General features: G+C 54.9%; 1 protein-coding gene across 1 annotated transcript in view; it reads right to left on the bottom strand.

The window, feature by feature from the left end:
• Positions 1–2,054: 2,054 nt before the first annotated feature.
• Positions 2,055–15,944, bottom strand: part of LOC128917648 (adenylate cyclase type 10-like) — a gene marked incomplete at its 3' end in the record, with an annotated part of 28,165 nt that continues 14,275 nt past the window's right edge. Inside the window, exons 2-8 of the mRNA XM_054220996.1 lie at positions 7,316–7,453; positions 6,921–7,025; positions 6,004–6,035; positions 3,230–3,259; positions 2,995–3,116; positions 2,327–2,403; positions 2,055–2,236 (exon numbers count right to left, since the gene is read on the bottom strand). Of these exons, the coding sequence (XP_054076971.1) occupies positions 2,055–2,236; positions 2,327–2,403; positions 2,995–3,116; positions 3,230–3,259; positions 6,004–6,035; positions 6,921–7,025; positions 7,316–7,453 (686 nt within the window). The remainder of the gene's footprint in view (positions 2,237–2,326; positions 2,404–2,994; positions 3,117–3,229; positions 3,260–6,003; positions 6,036–6,920; positions 7,026–7,315; positions 7,454–15,944) is intronic.

Raw genomic sequence — 15,944 nt, 5'->3', positions numbered from 1 at the left:
ATGACTGCAGCCGGTTCAGGCAGCTGCGTCCCAAACAGACTTCAAGCATCTCCTCGCTGTGCCGTGAGCTGCACAGCACCTCCCAGTAGCTAAGGCAGCGTCGCCAGTCCCGTTCTGGTTTGGTCCGGGCTAGAGTTAATTTTATTCAGCAATAGCCTGTACAGGTCTATGTTTTGTATTTGTGACCAAACATCGCTGTTGATAACACAACCAGGTTTTAGTTATGGCTGAAGAGCGCCTGCGCAGCGTCGAGGCCTTTTCCATTGCTCACGCTGCCCCGCTGGCGAACAGTCTGGGGGTGCACAAGAAGCTGGGAGGCGGCACAGCCGCCACAGCCGCCACAGCTGACCCCAACTGCCCAAAGGCCTATTCCAGACCATACAACGCCGTGCTCAGCAAGAAAATCCGGCGGAAAGGAGGAAGGGGGGACATTCGGAGTGATGGCATTTGTCTTCCCAAGTCACCGTCACACGTGATGAAACCTTGCTTTCCTCGAAATGGCAAGACGCCTGCCCGCCCATGGGAAGCAGTGGATGAATGCCTGATTTTGCTTTGGGCGTGTGTGCAGCTTTTGCTTTCCCTATTAAGCTGTCTGTATCTCAGCGCACCAGTGCTCTCACTTTAACCCTTCCGATTCTCTTCCCCATCCCACTGTGGGGAGCGAGTGGCTCTGTGGGGCTGAGCTGCCAAGCGGGGTTAACCCACAACAGGGCCCAAAACATTCGGCAAGACCCCGAGTGAATACAGGCATCCCCTGCCTCCTGACATTTCCGTGTCTTCGCCCAGATGCTGCCAAGAAAGCAGCTCTGAGGAGTAGAAGGAGGAGAACCCACCGTCAAAACTCTCCATCGATTTGGCAGAAGGAAATCTCTTTCCTGACCCCAAAGACAGGGATCAGTTTAGCCCCCAGGCTGTGAGCAGCTCCACAGTTGAAAGCAACCTTCCTACCAGCTCTGGAAGACAGCAGGGAGCAGCAGGCGCCCCACCTCGTTTTCCACCCAAAGATATCAAGCAAGCAGAGACCAAGACAGGCGGCGCTTTCTTAGGGCTGCTGCAGGCAACACCATCCCTGGTAAAAGCCTCTCCCTTCCCAGCAAGGCACTAAAAGTTACCAAGGGGAAGAACCTGGGCTTCAGAAGAGCAAGGCGTTCTCCACCTACCCAGCAAGGGGACGTACTCCGACCTCTTCTTGGTAAGACCCACGCCAAAGATGCTAGAAGCAGGGGAAAAGACAACACAAGTCAATGAGATGGTGAGAAGCCAGGGGACCTAGAGAAGCAGCCTGGCGTGGTAGGGAAGGAGGTGCTCCTCGGGTACCGGCTTTTCTCTGGAGCAGGCTGTTATCCCCTGCACGCTTTCCCAGCCAAAGTTCAAGCTGACACGCTACGACAGCTTCAAGCGTAAAGAAGCCCAGCGGCCACGGTGGGACAGAAGAACATATCAAGAGTCCATCCCCAGAGGCCAAACCCAGAGAAACAGGAGAAGACACGTGAAAGAAGCCAGGGTGTGCTGTTGGCTGGGAGACAGCTTTACCACTTTGGCCAAGAACACCAAGCGTCTTTGAAAGGGGGACTTGTGTCCCTGAAGGGCTTGGGACGCCAAGCACCTGGCACCTTTGGCTCAAGTCTTCCCGCAGTCTCAAAGAGACGGCAGTGGTAACCTTCAAACCGTCCTCTAAAGGGAAGGTGAAATCCTGGCCCAGAAGAGCTGAGATTTCTGCAGGAAGACCTGAGGAAGAGTGTCCCGATGGTCCACGTTTCCCCATGGGGACCAGACTGGCCCAAAGCTTCCTGCTCGGAGCAGCTGGGACAGAAAACTCCTTGGGTCAGCATTCCCAGGGCACGTGGTGGAGCAAGCACAGCACGGAAAGCACAGCCCAAAGCCCTTTAGACCCAGCCCACAAGGCCAGGTTGTGTCTACCAAGACAGACAAACCTTCCCCATCCCTGTGGTTTCACTCCTGCTCTCTCAGCAGCTGGAGACAGCAGGGGAGAGGGGCAAAAAGCCTGCCACGCCAGGGCTTCCGACCGTCTCAGAGGACACTCACCTCTCCTCGGTGACCCCCACGTATTGATAGACAGGGCCAGGCTGCCTGAGGCCTTTCATCTCTCTCTCCGGCAGCTCCTTGAAGTAGGAAGCGGGCAGCCGGGAGGCGGCGTAGGTCACTGCATCACAGGACACCAGCCCAGGGTAGTGCACCATCATCCGGGCAGCCAAGTTCACCTTCTGGCCAAGGACTGCCAGAGGGAGAGCACGCGTTAGAGAGAGAGAGCATGCGTCGGTGTGGCCCGTGCCGCCAGCCCCGCGGCACCCTTCCAGGCCAATACCTGTGTATTCGTGTCTCAGCGGGTGGCCAGTGACTCCGCAGAACATCGTCCCTCTGGTAACTGCCACAGACATTGTCCTGGCACACAGAGAAACAGCAGGGCTTGAGCAGCGCCCCAGGCGCAGTCCTGCCCGCCTGGCTTCATCCCTTCCCACACCTCCCCTCGGTGCCAGCCTGGGCCACCGGCTGTGCTGCCCTGCCAGCGTGGGTCTCGGGGACGTGGAGAGCTCAGGGGTGCAACATCTGCAGGTTGCAAGGGACAAGGGGCAGGGGCAGAGCACGGGCAGGGCCACAGCCCTCTTGTGAGCAAAGAGAGAGGGAAGAAGGCGCCCGCCATGTCACCGCCTGGCGATGACAGCCACTTGGGATCAGGTGGCTGGGCCCCATCCCCGTTCATGGGGCAGTGGCCCAGAAGGGCCTGCCTCTGGCCGCAGCGGCCTCTGGCCCTCACGAGGGCTCTTTCCAGCACGGTGGCCAGCAGAGTGTGCTTGGAGGGACTCCGTCTGGCTGCCGTGGGCTGAGCCCAGGGGTTGCCTGCACCTCTCAGGGCACTGCCTCCTTCCTGCCAGGGACAAGGGAGAGCAAGCTAGAAGGCACATCTCTTTCTGTGAAGCCCCCTTGCGCCGTCCCAGGCAGCATGCACCCCGCCGACCCCCGCCACACACTCACTCTATTTCCTTGAGCATGGTGGAGCACGAGTTGAAGATCTCCAGAGCACTCTGCAGGGCGTGAAGGCTCTCGCAGGGCAGCTTGTTTCCAGGGAGTCCCAGCACGCAGAGGAACGTGCAGCCCTGCCCAGGACAGATGTGGAACATGTTGCTACAGCGCCTAAGAGGGAGTCTCTCCCTCGCGCTCACTGCCCACCCTCTGGCGCTGGGGGAGGCCACCGTTCCCCCCCACTCACTTTATCACACAGGAGGACTTTGTTGATGTGGCCCTTGTGAGGAGAGAGGATTTCTAGCATCACCCTGCTGGCCTCCTTGAGGACGGTGCTGAGATGCTCTGAGCTGGTACCTGCAGCAAGCTGCAGCTGGACAAAGATGCAGGTGACTGGCCGTAGCTCAGAGAGGAGATCCATGGGCAGTCCTGCATCGAGCTGGAAGACAAGAGCACGACGGCTTCACCAGCCTGCTCTCCCGGGCTCTTACTGCCCACACCAGTACCGAGGGAGAGCAGGCGTGCTGGCGATAGCGGGTAATAGCAGAGGAAGGGATAAATCCTCCTCTCAGTGCAAAAGGGCGGGCAGGCCGCCCAGCCTGCGGCAGGCAGACGCCGAGTCATAACACAAATGACAAAGGAGAGAAGGCTGCTCCGCTAACACGCCATCTGGGGACCGGTACGGACATGAGGGGAGACCCTCAGGGATGCTCCAGGGACTTCAGGGGAATCTCCCCTTTATCCCACCATCGTGTCCGCGGCACACCCAGAACCATAGCCACGGAAAAGACAGAGGGACAGGAGTCCTCCTCCTGCCACCCATGTCTCTCTGAGGACAACGCAGACAATGGTGCAGCACCGGTGCCCCCGGGCTCAGTTTCCCTGCGTTGTCATCGCAGGGCGCATTTTCTTTGATTGGTCTGTTCCCGTAAGAGCTCCATCTCTGCAAGGCACCACTTCTTCTGCCCTCCGAAAATGCAGCCCCCAGCAGCGGCGGCCTTGCCGTACCTTCCCGAGAGCAGCGACTGGTATGTACTTCCTAAGCACATCCTTGGCGTTCAGGTCACTGGGCAAGAGAAGAGCAGGCCTCATGGCACCTGAGGAGAGAAAAGGCAGGTGGTCGCTGGGTGGACGGGACTACGAGCCATTGCAAAGCAGGGCCTGGCCCTGGAACCGGGGGAGAAAGAGTCTTCTGCGCTTGCTCATGTTGCCACCTCCAGATGCTGAGGGCAGAGCTCTCCCCTGGAAGGAGGAGGCGGCAGCAGCCACCGCCCTGGGAGGCCCAACAGCCTGAGTGCTAACGGACAGAGGGAAGAGGGAGGAGGTGGTTCCTCTCTGGCCCCTGAAGCAGCAAAGCCCCACCTTTCGGGACAATCACAGAGCAAGGGGAAGTGGGCACTCACCTTCCCTTTTTGAGCGGTGTCTCACTGGGTCTTGTACGAGCTTGCGTAAGGCGTCTTGGCATTCGGACCAAGGCATCGGATCCATGCCCGTCACCTGAAGACACACAGAATGAAAGCACTGCCACTGGCCTCCCCAGGACTCCCAGGGGACAGAGCCTGCCCTCCACCGTCACTGCCCAGAGAAGGGGAGAAGTAGCCCACCTGGCTGGATGGGACAGCAGTGCTTCCTCAGAAGCACCGGAGCTGGACAGCCATTCTCCAAGCATGCCCATCTCCAAGCAACCACAGCTCCATGGCCCACAGAGGACATTGCTGCTGGGGCTCAAACCCTCCCAGCGCCTCCTGACCCCTCAAAGCAAGAAAGCCCAGCCCACGGTTACCCTTGAGATGGAAGGACAAGACCTTCCCCTGCCTGCCCGCTTTCCCACCTACAACTCTCTCCACATTCATCTCCTCAGCCTTCCGACACCTCCCTCCTTCATGGCCAGGCCCAGGCCCTCAGAATGGCTCTCGAGGCCGTCCCATCCACCTGCCTGCACAGCTCTTGTGCCTGCGAGATGCTTGGTCCTCAGCCGGTGCTGCTCACAGAGCTCCCAGCAGGTGGCTGAGAGGACAACTTCACCTGCACCCGCAACCTCTTCGGCGTCACGAACTTCAGCCAGGCACGGGCCAAAAATGCAGAAGTGTTGCCAGCTCTCATCTCCGAAAACCGGGAGGCTCATGGTCCCTGCAGAGATCCCTGGGGAGAAGGAGAAGCAGAACTGACACAGGAACATTTGGAACTCCACAGCCCCCAGCATCTCGGCTGCTCAGAAGCTCCTCTGAAGCCCAGCGGGGAGACGGGCATTACGGAGGGGTAGAGCATCCTCCCTCCTCCTGGGGGAGACGCTGACACGAGTCCCTAAAACAGGCGTCTAGAAATAGACGAACCGAGTTGACATTGAGAATGTGTTGAGTGCGCCAGGCGTCATCCCCAGCTGCCTGCCCCAGAAGCCCAGCAAACCAGAAGCACCCTGTGGCATGGCAGAGTGCCACACAGCTGCGTCTGGCACAGCGCCCGTACCTATCTTCAGTTGGATCTTCTGCCCCACATCTGTGTCACGCCTTCCGTACTTCTTCTGGATCTGCTGGCTACAGTGCAGCACCAGGCTGATGGTCCTGGCCACCTCCTGGGGTGGTGTTCTCCACAGCACCAGCACAGCATCTCCTGGGGAAAGGGAGGGAAAGTAAAGGCTCTGCCGAGACCTGACTCTCCCTGACCTACGGTCTGGTTCTGCAGAGACAGCAGAAACCAGCTGCCGTGCGGAGGAAGATGGGCTTGTGGGAGGCCATCGTCCTGGGGGACCATGTCCTGGGCACCGGGACACCTCTCCTATCCCGGGCCAGCCACAGCAGCAGACGGCTGGCAGCGGTGACACCCCCTGTCCCGAGCGCTCCTCTGCAGCTGCAGCACTGGAGAGAGGGCACTGCTGGAGGGGTGCGTGCGTGGCCAAAGAGCTGGCTCAAGGCGCTGCACAGAGCCTCTTGAGAAGGAGCGCAGAGCAAACGGCCGCCACAGGAGTTAAATGCTACAGCTCAGTGCCCGAGGTCATCGTCGTCCCAAGAACCTACCAGCAAACTTCAAGATGTCTCCTCCAAAAATCAGGAACTCTGTGGACAGAGGGAAGAAAAGGCAGAGTCATGTGGACACCTTCTTCCAGAAGCCACCGAGCAAGGCCCTCTGCCTGAGGGGAGCACCGGGGCAAGGGTGCACTGTGGGGCACAGCTCAGGAAAGCACCGCTCCGGCCTCTCTCCCAGGCTCATGGTGGTCACAGCCCTTGTACCCGCACAGCAGGCAGGGAGGCAGGGCCTCCAGATGCCACCAGACCTCAGAAAGGTGAAGGCTGGAAGGTACCTCTGGGGTCCATCTGGTCCAACCCCGCTGCTCAAGCCCGGCTGCACAGAGCCAGCTGACCAGGACGGTGGCTGATGGTTTCAGAATAGCTCTAAGGAGGGAGACTTCACAAGCTCCCTGGGCAACCTCTGCCAGTGCTAAGTCACCCTCACAGTCGAAAAGTGTTTCCTGATGCACAGAGGGAACCTCCTGTTCCACTCTGGGCACCACTGGGGAGAACCTGGCTCTGTCCTCTTTGCACCCTCTCTTCAGGTTGTAGGCACGTTTCTAAGGTCCCCCCCGCAAGCCTTCTCTTCTCCAGGCAAACCAGGCCCAGCTCTCTCAGACTTTCCTCATAGCACAGACGCTCCAGACCCTGGAGCACTTGCTGGATGCCCTCAGCCTGCTCTGGGCCCTGACGCAGCACTGAGACGGCTGTTCACGCCAGAGGCACCGAGGTGGCTGCTAAGAAAGTGGGTGCCTCCTCGGCCGCAGCGGGGAGCAGAAAGGACCCGCGCTGGTGCTGACCCGCCAGCAGACCCTGGCTGCGCTCACTGTTCCTCACAGAAAGCCCCAGCCCTTCCAAGGAGGCAGGACCAGGCTGCCTCCACCCTCCACCATCACGGCCCGATGCCACACAGTCCTGCAGCACGGCTCCTACCCTCCAAAATGTCGCACAGGTACTCATTGAGCGTTTGCGCCAGCTCATCAGTGCCTCTGTCCACGCCGCTCCTCTGCACGAATTTCTCGGTCAACGCAGTGAAACCTGGAACAGGGACATCCAGAAATCAGGAAATGCCCATGTGGGCCAAAAGACCTGGCAGCTGTTTCCACGATGCCCGGCCCGAGAGCCTGTAGGGGACACCTTCCCGTGCCAGCTCCGCACTGGTGGCAGCCATGATGGACCGCCCAAGGTCACCCATCCCGCTCTCTGTGGGCATCCCAACAGAAGACCTCAGCAGTGACAAGATGACCACTCTGTCTGAGGGGCTCCAAAGGGCCTGCTGTGTCCCCACATGGCTCATGTCCGTGGCTGCTCCTCCCTGCTCCCCCCACCTGAGATATCCGCAAAGAGCAGCACTCCGTGGACACTCTGAGCGGTGTCGTTGCTCCTGAGGGAGCTATCAGCAAGGAGCGAGGGGAGGAAAGCGACTGCTTTCTGCAGGTCCCCGTAGTGACGATTCCTCTCCCAGGCAGAAGCCATCGTCAGCGCCCTGCGGCACACGGGGTACCTCAGGAGAAGACGGCCGTGCCCAGCCGGGAGGAGGACGAGGACCTCACTGCACAGTGCAAGCTGCACACTGAGCCCGGGGCCTCTGTGCGGGGCGACTAGCCCTCCGCCTTCCCGGGGTGGTCACAGTCACCAGGCGGCGGCCTCCTCTGCAGGTCATCGCTTGCCCGGCAACTCACCTCACGCATCACAATCGGCTCGCAGTGACATCTTCCGTCTGTCACCGCCATTACCCGGTGTCCTGCTGTGAGCGACACAGCACTAACTTCTCTTGTAATGCTGGGGAAAACTGCACTTCTAGAACTCTCTTGTCTGAATTTGGGAAAATATGTACTTCATAGCCAGCTAGCCTATGGGGGATTAGCGGTCTCGGTGCTTTTAAGCCTTCCCAGGTGTAGAAATGAGGACTTGAGGCACTTGACCCAGGCTGGCCCACAGCATTATTTCATACCACGAAATAATTTCATACCATGAAATAATTTCATCCTTAGAGAGAGAGCTTTTTATTTTCGTCTCCTTCTAGATACAGAAATTAATATTATTTTTCAATAGCTATCAAAAGAAGAGCTTGTTCTCTATTTCAGTGCCTCACACCCAGAGTTACAGGTTTGAACGTTTTTTAAACACTGCGACCCCCGCCCAACTTCCAGACATTTTGGGGCTGTGACCCACCTCTTTTGGGGGGAACTCAGCATAACCCGCACTTCCCCCCTCGCCTGCTCCTCCGCCATGTGGGCCGGGGGACGGAGAGACAGGGAGAGACGAGGTGGGCGGAGGGGGAATGGTGGGGGTGGCAGAGCCGGCAGTACCTGGCCATCCCGGCCACCGCCGTCTCGCCCCAGCAGGCCTTTGCCACCGGCCAGAGCGGCCTGGAGCATCGGCGAGCCGTCCTGGCGCCGGAGAACATGGGCCACATTCTCTCGGCACTCGCTTTCCCACCCCGCCTCCAGAGCCAAACTGCTCAAAACTCATCCCTTTCTATGGAATTTAAAAAATCACTCAGTGCTGCAACATCCCACTTCTTTTTCTTTGTTGAAAAGGAAACAGCCTCCAGGTTTTCTGCTGAAAAACTCCCAGTCCTCCCAGCTGGCAGGGCTGCCGCTGACTCCAGCCTTACTGGGAGGCCCGTCTTGGTTTCTGGAAGGCAGCCGGTTTCCCTTTGGAATCGTTAAGGGCTAGATAAAAACGTTCCTTTGAGGTTTATTTTGAAAAATACAAGCCTTGAGAAGCCCAAGGAGAACGTTCCCACACGCCTTCTGCTTTGGGGACAGGAGTTTATCGAGGCCCAGACCTGAGGATTGGTCCTTTCAAGAGAAAAACAGAACCAAAATATAGATTATTTTTCTTTCCACTGGACATGAATATTCAGCAAAAATTAAACAAAGTTATCAAAATCTGGTGGCTCGGAAACAAAAAAATCAGCCTTTTTTATACTGTTGGGAGAGACAAGATGCCTTTCTTTCCATTTCCTTCCTTCAACTAATCAAACCCTCCATGTTCCCTCCCAAATGCCATGTTAATTTATGCAAATAAGCACCAATTAATAAAATAAACATGCAACGGGTGCTTTAAATACGACCGAGATGCCTTGCCCAGAGCAAGGACTAGTCCCTGCAGAGAGCGAGCAACCAGTGCTCCCCCAAACTGACCGTCGAGTCACAAGGTCTCGCTTGTGTCTAGAGATCCAGCCGTGGTTGCTACCCGGTCGAAGGCTGCTGTTAAAAAAACTGTGGGCACCCAGACAGAGGCCCCACGCAAACATATGGGCAGCCAGGCCTCTGGCTGCAAAGAGTGCCGGAGCCTGGCACTCGCCATGGAGGGCAGCAGAGACAACACTTGTGTCAGATGTGAACAGGTAAATGATCTGCTCATTCTGGTGGCTGAGCTGAAGGAAGAAGTGGAGAGGTTGAGGAGTATGAGAGAATGCGAGAGGGAGAGTGACTGGTGGACCCGCTCCCTGAGAGAAAGGGAAGAGGGTGAGGCCCCACACAAGTCAGAGGACCCCCTCCCCTCTCGTCACCAGGCAATAGGAGGGGATCGCAGAGACGAGGGGGAATGGAAACCGGTCCCTGCGCGGGGAAGCAGGAGAATGCCCTCCCGGCCCCTCCCACCTTCCCAGTTACCTTTGCAGAACAGGCATGGAGTCCTGCAGGAGGAACTGGCTGTTGGAGAGGAGGATGATACACCCAGGCCAGGAACGTCAGAAAGACCAAGTCGCCATGGACCCAGCATCACAGCTGGCTCCAAAAGGAAAAGCAGACGGGTCATTGTGGTGGGTGACTCTCTATTGAGGGGGGCGGAGGGGCCAATATGCCGTCCAGACCCACTTCACAGGGAAGTCTGCTGCCTCCCTGGGGCACGGGTCAGGGATGCGTTAGGCAAACTTCCGGCCCTAGTAAACTCCTCTGACTACTACCCCCTCTTAGTATTTCAGGTGGGTAGTGACGAAGTGGGTAGGAGGAGCCCAAAATCGATTAAAAGAGATTTTAGAGCCTTGGGGCGACGGCTTAAGGGGTCAGGAACACAAGTTGTATTCTCCTCTATCCCTTCAGTGGCAATCATGAATGAGGAAATTAACAGGAAGAGGCAACAGGTCAACCCGCGGCTCCGGGACTGGTGTTATTGGCAGGGCTTTGGGTTTTTTGATCACAGGCTGCTATATGAGTCACCTGGCCTGCTGGTGGCAGGTGGGACGCACCTGTCCCAGAAGGGGAAAAGAATTTTGGGGCAGGAGTTAGCAAGGCTCATTGACAGGGCTTTAAACTAGATATGAGGGGGGAAGGGGAGACAACTGGGCCTGTCAGGAATAAATCCAAGGGAGGCATGCCAGGGCTTGAAGGATGGTGGGCTAGCGAGGACTCTCACTCTGACATTTCATTGGAGAGAAGGGATAGACGCTTAGAAATCATGGAAGCACCTGAAAGGGGTCTGGTGGGAAATGGGGCCCACACTCACAAAAAGGTGCTGGAGTCATTAGCACATCTGAAGTGCATCTATACCAATGCACGCAGTATGCGCAACAAACAGGGGGAGCTTGAAGCCATGATGCACCAGGGAAACTATGACACAGTGGCTATCACAGAAACGTGGTGGGATGCCTCACATGACTGGAGTGCCACAATCGATGGCTACAAGCTCTTCAGGAGGGACAGACAGGAAAGGAGAGGTGGAGGAGTGGCCCTGTATATTAGAGAATGCTACGAGAGCTCAGAAATCGAGTATAGTGATGACGGGGTGGAGAGCGTTTGGATTAGGTTAAGGGCCGATAAAGCTGCTATCGCTGTGCGAGTCTGCTATAGACCTCCCAACCAAAGCAGTGAGGCGGACGAAGCTTTCTATAAGCAGCTGGGGGAAATCTCGCGATCACTTGCCGTTGTTCTTGTGGGGGACTTTGACCTCCCGGATATCTGCTGGCAATACAGCACAGCTGAGAGGGAACAATCCGGGAGGCTCCCGGAATGTGTGGAAGATAACTTCCTCACACAGCTGGTAAGTGAGCCCACCAGGGAAGGTGCCCTCCTGGACCTGCTTCTTGTGAAGAGGGAAGAACTTGTAGGGGAAGTAAAGGTTGGTGGCCGTCTAGGGCACAGTGATCGTGAGATGATCGAGTTTCTGATTCTTGAGGAAACAAGGCGAGGGGTTAGTAAAACTGCCACCTTAGACTTCCGGAGGGCAAATTTTGACCTGTTCAGAAGACTGCTGGACAAAGTCCCTTGGGAGGCTGCCCTGAAGGATATAGGAGCCCAGGAAGGCCGGACGTACTTCAAGAGAGAAGTCTTAAAGGCACAGGAGGAGGCTGTCCCTGTGTGCCGAAAAACAAGTAGGCGGGGAAGGAGACGGGCCTGGCTAAATAGGGACCTTTGGCTGGACCTCAAGAACAAAAGGAGAGTCTATGACCTCTGGAAGAGGGGGCAGGTCTCTCATGAAGACTGTAAGGATATAGCGAAGCTATGCAGGGAGAAAATTAGGAGAGCCAAAGCGCAGCTCGAGCTCAACCTCGCTACAGCTGTTAAGGATAACAAAAAATGTTTCTATAAATTCATTAACAACGAAGGGAGGATTAGGGAAAATCTCCCTCCCTTACTGGATGCAGAGGGAAACATAGTCACAAAGGCTGAGGAGAAGGCTGAGGTGCTCAATGCGTACTTTGCCTCAGTCTTTAGCAGTGGAACTAACTGTTCCCTGGGCACCCAGCCTCGTGAGCTGGGAGACAGGGAGGGGAAGCTGCACGAGGCCATCGCAATGAAAGAGGAAGTGATCTACGACCTGCTACGCCGCTTGGATGCGCACAAGTCTATGGGACCGGATGGGTTACATCCAAGAGTGCTGAAAGAGCTGGCAGACGTGCTCGCCAAGCCACTTTCCGTGATCTACCTGAAGTCATGGCTAACTGGGGAGGTCCCAATGTGTGGGAGGATTTTTAGTACAAAGGGGTCATCCTGTGAACACTCCAAGCACCGAAGAATTGTTAACAACTGTGTAGGCCTTGTAAGTTTGAAGGTTATGTGAAAACATTGTAGCGGTGTTAGAAATGCTGAGACAAACAAGATATGAGAAAGTGTGCTGAACTCAGCGTGCAAAATGCAGAACTTCGCCCAGGATATAGGAGGGGTGATTGTTCGCGTGGACAGATGTTCTAAGGCAATTATACTACGTTGCTTACTGCATGTACAGCTGATGCAACCAATCAGCAAATTGTCGGCGCGTGATGCGGAATCAGAACATCTGTAATTACTGAGCTATCTGTGCAATAAAGTGGCATTAACCTGATCATATTGGTCGTGGTGTTACTGTCCGAGCCTTCTGCGTCGACAAGTGGCGCCCGAACAGGGACCCTCAGATCGGTGTTGGGATCAGCGAATACCCGATGAGCAACCAACGGACGGAGGGGGCAGAAGAAGCCGGTCGATAGGTGAGTGCTGCCCCGGCACTCGGGAAGACGCTAGCGCATCAAGTTAGGGAATCTCACTCTGGCCAAGCGAGCGGCCGGGGAGGAGATGTGGTCTATGCACTCCAAAGAAGAAGAGGCGGTAGTTAAGCTCCTCCAACATATACTCTCTACGAGAGGACTGAAGTATGATACGCCTACCTTGAAGGCGCTCTTAGCATGGGCGTGGGATAAAGGACTTATCCCCACTGTTGCTGCCGCTTTTGCTCAAGATACGTGGGCTAAAATAGGAGCGGTGTTGTGGGATGAAGTAAGTAAAGGATCCAAGGAGGCACAGAAACTCTCCACCGTGTGGAGGTTAGTATCAGAGACTTTGAAAACAATGCAGGCAGAACGTGCTGCGGCCGCCTCTGCCTTTGCAGCATTAACACCCAGAGTTAAGGATGTTTCCCCCACGAGCCTTTCTTTTGGGGGATCGCCAGAAGCTGTCGTCCCTCAACCCCGGGGCTGCAGAATAACACAGGGGAATGTAGTGAGTCATGCCGTTACTGCCCCGAGCCAGCCTACTCCCGCTACAGACCCTCTTGAGACGCCTGTTTATGAAAGTGGAAAAGAGGAAGAAACTACGTTTCCTCCTCCCCCTCCCAAAGACACTGTTGTCGAAAGTACCGAAGGAGACCGCCCTGAGGATTCCAGGGATCAGCCAACGCCGTACCCTCCTCTGCCGCCCTCTACTCCGCCATCACCTGGCAGCAGCACTAGAGTACCACCTGGTGGACTGACAGACCTTCAATTCTGGGAGTTGTTAAAAAAGTTGGAAGCGTTGGAAGCTCGTCTAGACGATCAATCCAGTTCACGAGCTCCTCCAGCTTACCCTGCTCCTTTGCCACTGCCTCATCATGCCTTGTCGTGGCCGCCATTGTCGGGATTTGAGGGGCATGGGGGAGCGGTAGGAGGGGAGGAAGGATTGAAAAACCGATGGAGGGGAGAAATTAGAGACGCGGCAATTGAGGGCGTGTTTCTTGAGCCTATGGCGTTTCCGGTGTTTGCTAATGCAGGGGGTGGAAAGGATTGGGAACCGTTTGATTGGAAATTGTTAAAGGAGGCGAAACAGGCTGTTAGTCAATATGGACTAGGCTCTCCCTATACTAGGGCTATAGTGGAGCATTTATTTACTGCAAATTTACTCACACCACATGATTCAAAGCAGATTTCTCAAATGTTGCTCACCCCTTCTCAGCAGTTGCAGTTTTTCAGTGTGTGGCAGAACCTATGTGATCAGGCTGCTGCCACCCGGCGTCCTCAAGGTGATCCTTTGTATGGGGTACAGACACAGATGTTAATGGGGACGGGACCTTACGTTCGAACTGACTGGCAAGCTAATTTTGCTGTGGAGGTTTTGCAACTCAGTCAACAGCTAGCTCACAGGGCTTTGTTGGGGATTAGAGGGGAAAAAAACCCTCCTGCTTTTACAAATGTTCGCCGAGGACCTACGGAGCCTTATTCTGGGTTTGTTGATAGATTGCATGCAGCTATTTCTGCTCACCCTGACCTTGATGAGACCATGAAAGCTAAGTTTTTAGACTTACTTGCTTTTGATAATGCGAACGATAAAACCAAGAAAGCTCTTAGTACCCTACCTCGAGGCAGTACCACTGCTCAGCTGCTGGAAACAGCAGAACGGGTGCTTTCCCAAGAACAGGCTACCGTTATGGCTGCTGCTGTTGGAGCGGCGGTACGTCCGTTGGTGCAACAGCAATCAAAAGGAAAATGTAATAATAATGATAAGAAATGTTATAATTGCGGAAAATCAGGTCATTTTCGTAAAGAGTGCAGAAACGCAAGTAAGGGACAAGCGAGCGGGCAAGTAAGCTCCCCACGTCAGAGTGGAGGTAGATGGTGTGTGAATTGTCGAAGCGCCACCCATAATTCTGCGGAGTGTAGGCGATCGGGAAACCGGGTACCAAGCGCGATGCGTCCTCCTCGCGCTATGACACAAGTACAGGAGGCGGTATAGGGTGCCTGGACCGTTGCGCCAGCGCCACTGCAGGAAGCATGGGAATGGACCTGGCAACAGCAGTAGATACCACTTTAGTCACAACGGCGGTCACTCTAATTGATTCAGATCAACGAGGACTGCTGGGCCATGGACTGAGTGCTCTGTTAATTGGGCGCTCCTCCGTGTCCCGTCAGGGCATTTTTATTGTATCGAGCCTTATTAACACTGATTATACAGGGATTATAAAGATTATGGTATATACGCTGACCCCCCCGATTACCATTCCTCAGGGGTCAAAAATTGCACAATTGATATTATTTCGATTAATGGTCCCGAGGTCGCTGCCAAAACAGAGGGGTGCCGGAGGTTTTGGCTCAACAGGGTCTCCTGACGTCTTGTTAGCTATTGATATTGCACGAGGCAAGCCTGAAGAAAAGGTGGTTGTGACGCATCCTTCAGGATCGTCTATTACCCTGACTATGTTGATAGACACAGGTGCTGATGTTACGATTGTGCCTATTTCTAGCTGGCCATCAGCGTGGCCCCTTGTTCCTGCTGCGACGAGTGTAGTCGGGGTAGGGGGTCCACAAAGGACAATGATCAGCCAAACTTTAGTTTCTTTTACATTTATGGATGGAACCGTAGTCTCAGTCAAGACATACGTGATGCAGCTACCTGTCACCTTGATAGGTAGAGATGTGCTTTCTCAGCTTGGGGCTCGACTTGTGACATCGCCTTTTTAGGAGCGGTCACGGTCGAGCAGCCAACATTGAAGCTCACCTGGACCACTACAAGTCCTGTGTGGGTGGACCAGTGGCCGCTAAAAGAGGATCGGCTGCATATTGTTCAAATGTTAGTACAGGAACAGTTGGAGGCAGGTCATATTGTACCCTCAACGAGCCCTTGGAATACCCCTATTTTTACTATTCCAAAAAAAAATCAGGAAAATGGCGCCTATTACATGATCTCCGAGCCATTAATGCGGTAATGCAGGATATGGGGGCATTACAGCCAGGTTTACTATCACCTGCGATGATACCAAAAGAATGGAACTTGTTTATTGTAGATTTAAAAGACTGTTTCTTTACTATACCGTTGCATCCGGAAGATGCAGAAAAATTTGCCTCTTCCGTGCCATCAACAAATAAGAAAGAACCAGCTAAGCGGTATCATTGGGTTGTTCTGCCACAAGGAATGAAGAATTCTCCCACCTTGTGTCGAATGTTTGTGGCCTGGGCCTTACGTCCGTTTAGGGAAAATAATCCATTTTTGCTTGTATATCATTATATGGACGATATTTTAGTGGCAGGCCCAAATTTGGATGTTGAAGCAACCTTGAAGGAGTTAACTGAAACCATAGAGCAAAAGGGTCTGAAAATTGCTCCTGAAAAGGTACAAAAGAATGCACCATGGCACTATTTGGGTTGGATTATTACTCAAAGTACTGTTAAGCCTCAAAAGATTCAGCTAACGACCAAAATTAAAACTTTAATGGATGTACAGAAATTAATAGGAGATATTCAATGGGTGCGATCCGTATCCGGTATCACCAATGATGACCTGGCTC

This window comes from Rissa tridactyla, chromosome 14 (genome assembly GCF_028500815.1).
Source record: "Rissa tridactyla isolate bRisTri1 chromosome 14, bRisTri1.patW.cur.20221130, whole genome shotgun sequence".
NCBI classification, from domain to species: Eukaryota; Metazoa; Chordata; class Aves; order Charadriiformes; family Laridae; genus Rissa; species Rissa tridactyla.
The sequence above is the reverse complement of the archived record's forward strand: the minus strand, read 5'-3'. Positions and strand labels throughout refer to the sequence as shown.